Genomic DNA, 5,176 nt, shown 5'->3' with positions numbered 1-5,176 from the left:
GACCCTTCGGGCGCCGCCAACGCTGCCAACGCCGCGGGCGCCCACGACGCGGGTCTGGACGACGAGGCGGGCGCGGGCGGCGGCGGCCTGGACGGCGCCGGCGGCGAGCTCAAGCGCCTCTGCTTCCAGGACGCGGGCGGCGGCGCCGGGGGCCCGCCAGGGGGCGCGGGCGGCGCGGGCGGCACGTGGTGGCGCCGCTGGCAGCCCCGGGTGTGGGCGCTCTTCGAAGACCCCTACTCGTCGCGGGCCGCCAGGGTGAGCGCTCTCTCAAAGCCCCCATCCCCCTCCCCTCTCCTGGAGCTCCCAGACCCTCAGGGCGCTCCCTATCCTCGCCCTCAGCCCCTGGCCCCTCTCAGACCCTCCTGGTCTCTCAGCCTCCCAGTTTCTTAGAAGCCTCTTACCCCATTCCTGGGTCTTCCGTACCCCTCTGAACACACCCACCTCTCTTGGCCATCCCCAGATCCTCAGAAGATGTTTCTCCAACCTTGAGAGCCCTCCAGACCCCTTTCAACCCCACCTTACTTCTCTAGTCCATCCTAGACCCTTAGAAACTTCTCCGATGGGCCAATATCCTAAACAACCTACCTGAACAGCCCCACCCCCGCCTTTCCTGGACCCCTCTAGAGAGCTTTCAGAAGACCTTTCCTCAACCCTCAGAGTCTTCCCAGCCTCTTTTCACCTCTTCTCACCTCTCTGGGCACCTTTCAGACCCTCGGCGAACTCTCCCCTAGCCTTCATTTTCTTGGACCTCCCTAAATCCTCAGAAGACATTGCTTCCTCACCCTTAAAGTGTCCCAGGGCTTGTGAACACTGTCTCCATCCCCTACAGACCCCGTGAAGCCTGTTCTTCAGTTCTCCAACCTTCAGTCCTGCAGGCTCTCCCAGCACCTCTCTCATTCTCCCTCTGCCCATCTCCAAATCCCCTCCCTCTTTCCAAGTTTGCGTCTTCTGGTTATCTTTGAGCCCTCCTGCTTCTTCTGCCCTTTAAGTCTCAGAATAGTTCCCACCCCACTCTCAGAGCCCCCCAGACCCCTCTGAACCTCCAAACCACTTGCTCCTGCTAGGACACTCCCCCGTCACCCTCACTGCACGCTGAGTCTTGGGGCATCTTCTCTCCTGGATCCCTGCTGCCCCCTCTGTGTTTCACATCCCTTCTCGCATTCTTCACACCAATTCCTCTCCTGAGGGTTTCTCAATACAGCTCCAGACTTCCCCCAAAGCTTTCACACTCCTCCTCAACGTCTCCAGAAGAGTCCCGAGCCCCCAGAATGTCTTTCATCTCCAGAACTTCCCATATGCCCTCTAGAATCGCTTCTGCCTCATCCACAGATTCTCCCAGCTTCTCCGTACCATTGTTTAAACTGCATAGCCCACTTTCTATCTCTGGGACAACCCCACCCTCACCCCCATCCTCAGCCTCCCAGCCTTTTTCCTAGTCAGTAAATGACTTTCCTTCCTGCTCCAGAACTTTTACCTAACCTCAATCCTTGGGACCCTCAAGTTTTCAGACCCAAAACTTCCTTCTCAAAATAGCTCCCAGTTCTTTCTGGTTTCTTTCCACCTGTTCCCCCATCCCCGGCTCCAATCCCTGCTTGCTTCATCCTTCTCAACAACCTCCGCCCCCCCACTACCCAGTCTGAAGCCTAGAACTGGGCTCCTCAGCCCTTCCTGACCCCCGTCCCTGCAAAATGAACCAAAGAGCCCACACTCCAGCCTTATCCTCTCTCCCGCCTTATCGCCCTCAAAATTCTAGACTACCCCCAAAGATCCCTTCATCTCCCCGCTAAAAAACTTTCCTCAAAAATCTGTAACTTCTTTGGCTAAATAGCTAGCCTCCCCACTAGTTCTCACTTGAATCTCTTCCTCCTCCTAACTTCCTCCCTGTGTTGATGGAGAGAGGACAGTTCAAGATAGGGGGAATAAGAAAAAGGAGGGAAAGAGGAGAGACTCCAGCCCCCCTCCTAGCCTCTTGGGGACCCAAACACCCGGAGTAGCCGTCCGGCACCCTCCCCCCACCGTGCCGCGTCCTGGGCCGGGAAGGACGCGGAGCCGCAGTGCCGCATTCACGCCGGGGGAGGGAGTGAGAGGGAGGGAGGGGGGCCCGGAGGCACCGCATAAAGTTTGGTCCCCGGGAAGCGCTGAGTTGGCAGGATTTGGGTTTGGGGTGGAGGGAGGTGGGGGAGAGGAGGTGCGGAAGGGACGTGGCCCTAGATGCCCCCTCAGGCCTCTGAGAGTCACCCTCCTTCCATGGCCTGGGGAGCCCTTCCCTCTTGTGACCCCATTGAAGGGTCCTGAGGTGAAGCTAGGGGTTCAGGACAGCTCCGGAGGACATTTATTTACTTTACAGCTGTGTTTTGAGTGTCCATGTAGTGTCAAGCACTTTCTAGCCTTCAAGTGAAAGTTTGAGAGTCGAGAGCTGAAGCCAGAGCAAAGTGGAGGGTCCGGTTTCCTCCCCCCTCGCTCCCCTCTCCGTAATCTCCCCTTTCCTTCTTACAGGTACTCCATGCTCTCCTACCCCTTCTGCTTTTGAACCATCTTGGGACAAGGGGGTAAACCAATCCTGACGCTGTCCAGCTGCGCACTGCGGCGGGTGCCCACCTTTCTTTCTGTGTCCTGGGAGGGAAGGAGTTACTCAAGCTTCTGGCCTGTGGCCTCCCTCTGTGAAGCGGCACCGCGGCTGCGCACCGGCTGTTCCGCTCCGGCCCGGTAGGGGTTAAGACTGCTCCCAGTCCCTGCGGCTGCGCACTGCGGCGGGGGAGCTGTCCGTGGTGCTAGCCACCGCGCGCCCCGCCCCTGGCCTGGCCGGCCCGCCCCCACTGCGGTGCCGCAGCCTGCGCGCTGCGCCCGGTTCGGAGTGGGGTGCGGGGGCGGGGGGCGGGACCGGGCATGCGCTCTGCGCCGGCCTCTGGCCTCTTAAACCACTGCGGAGAAACGAAGAGGGGGGTGGGGCAGAGGGCCAGCGCTGACCCTCCCTCCCCCGAGGCTACCCCAAGGTCTAGGGTCATTTCTGCAGCCTAACACTGGCTCTCCTCTCTTCTCTGCAGCCCTGTCTCTCTCTTCTCTACCTATCTGATTAAAGCTCCCTCTACCTCAACGCCCATCCCCTTCTCAGGACTAACCCTACTGCTTTGACCTCCCTTCTATATATTTGATAAAGCCAACTACAATTCCTAGAGGCCTTCAAGATCTTGACCCTGCCTTCAGTCCTCAAGGCCTTCATCAAAACCCACACCATTGTGCGCTCAGGACACAGATCCTTCCCCATCTTGAAATGATCCAGGCACCCATACCTCTGAACCTCCGACCAGTCCCCTCACCTCTCCTTGGACCTAGCCCTACCCTCTCCCCTTCTTCTATGCCCAAGCCCCAGACATTCCCTTCGTTTCCAGAGCCTTAAACCCCACCCCTATCATCTTCCCTTTTTTTCAGTCTTGACCCTTCACTTTCTTCTTTCTTCAGAGCCCTGACACCGCTCCTCTCCTCTGTGGGTCCACCCCTTTGCTGTTTTCTCTGGGTGAGGGCCTCACCCAGCCTTCTCTGTTTTCTCGGACTCGGTCATTAGCATCATGGTCCTTAAACATTGGCACCTGAGGTCTCAATCTTGGCCCCCCTTTAACTGATGCCCCTATACCCTAACAAAAGCTCAAGCACTGGTTTTGGAGCCAAGTCCTTTGTATATTCATCTAATGTAATCCTTACAATAATCCTGTAAAAATAAAACACCAAAACTTGAGGTTCAGAAGGCTTAATCTCCTTGCCCAATTAGGCAAAGAAAAAGCTGGATTCAAACCCAGGCTTTCCTACTCTTAACCACCTCCTGGTTCTGCCTCCCCATCCACCTTCTCCCTTCCCCTTCCCCCCAGTTCCAAGGCAAGCCCCAAAGCCTCTGAGACACAGGATGCATGATTTTAGTCTCCCTTCCCCCACCCCCCAGCAGAATCATTGGACCCTGCCAGGGACCCCTGAGATATGACACAGGGAACAGGAGGGTGGTGGTGGGGGGGGAGGTGGTCTAGGAGACAGAGCACAGAGCCAGAAATTGCTGTTTCCAGGAAAGAAGTGGACCATCTGCTGCTGCGGCTGGGGCCAGCTCCTCTCCCGAGCTGGGGGAGAGCTGCCTCTGATCCTTTTGCAAGCTTTAGGGAGAACAGGATGCAAGAAGCAATGGACGCATTGGGGCTGGGACACCTGGATTCCCCTGGAGTTTGGGTCTGAGAAAGGGGCCACTGGGAGGGTCTTGGGTAGATGGCTGGTTGACCAGATGCCTGGGTCACCTTTTGCCCTTTTTCTCCCACCCTGCCCCACAGTATGTGGCCTTCGCCTCCCTCTTCTTCATCCTCATCTCTATCACCACCTTCTGCCTGGAGACCCATGAGGGCTTCATCCACATCAGTAACAAGACAGTGACGCAAGCCTCCCCGATCCCCGGGGCTCCGCCGGAGAACGTCACCAATGTGGAGGTGGAGACGGAGCCCTTCCTGACCTACGTGGAGGGCGTGTGTGTGGTCTGGTTCACCTTTGAGTTTCTCATGCGCATCACCTTCTGCCCAGACAAGGTGGAATTTCTCAAGAGCAGCCTCAACATCATTGACTGTGTGGCCATCCTGCCCTTCTATCTGGAGGTGGGGCTCTCAGGCCTCAGCTCCAAGGCCGCCAAAGACGTGCTGGGCTTCCTGCGGGTCGTCCGCTTCGTCCGGATCCTGCGGATCTTCAAGCTCACGCGGCACTTCGTGGGGCTGCGCGTGCTCGGCCACACGCTCCGCGCCAGCACCAACGAGTTCCTGCTGCTTATCATTTTCCTGGCCCTGGGTGTGCTCATTTTCGCCACCATGATCTACTACGCCGAGCGCATTGGCGCCGACCCCAACGACATCCTGGGCTCCAACCACACCTACTTCAAGAATATCCCCATCGGCTTCTGGTGGGCCGTGGTCACCATGACAACCCTGGGCTACGGAGACATGTACCCCAAGACGTGGTCGGGGATGCTGGTCGGGGCGCTGTGTGCCCTGGCCGGGGTGCTCACCATCGCCATGCCGGTGCCCGTCATTGTGAACAACTTCGGCATGTACTATTCGCTGGCCATGGCCAAACAGAAGCTGCCCAAGAAGAAGAACAAACACATTCCCCGGCCCCCGCAGCCTGGCTCGCCCAACTATTGCAAGCCCGACCCGCC

At 58.1% G+C, this 5,176-nt stretch overlaps 1 protein-coding gene across 1 annotated transcript in view; it reads left to right on the top strand.

The window, feature by feature from the left end:
- Positions 1-5,176, top strand: part of KCNC3 (potassium voltage-gated channel, Shaw-related subfamily, member 3) — an 11,421-nt gene that overhangs the window by 4,209 nt on the left and 2,036 nt on the right. Inside the window, exons 8-9 of the mRNA XM_010849725.1 lie at positions 1-255; positions 4,308-5,173. The exon at positions 1-255 is cut by the window's left edge and continues 19 nt beyond it. Coding sequence (XP_010848027.1) covers positions 1-255; positions 4,308-5,173 — 1,121 coding nt within the window. The remainder of the gene's footprint in view (positions 256-4,307; positions 5,174-5,176) is intronic.

The sequence above is a fragment of the Bison bison genome, unplaced genomic scaffold (assembly GCF_000754665.1).
Source record: "Bison bison bison isolate TAMUID 2011002044 unplaced genomic scaffold, Bison_UMD1.0 scf7180017864285, whole genome shotgun sequence".
Classification (NCBI taxonomy): domain Eukaryota; kingdom Metazoa; phylum Chordata; class Mammalia; order Artiodactyla; family Bovidae; genus Bison; species Bison bison.
The sequence above is the reverse complement of the archived record's forward strand: the minus strand, read 5'-3'. Positions and strand labels throughout refer to the sequence as shown.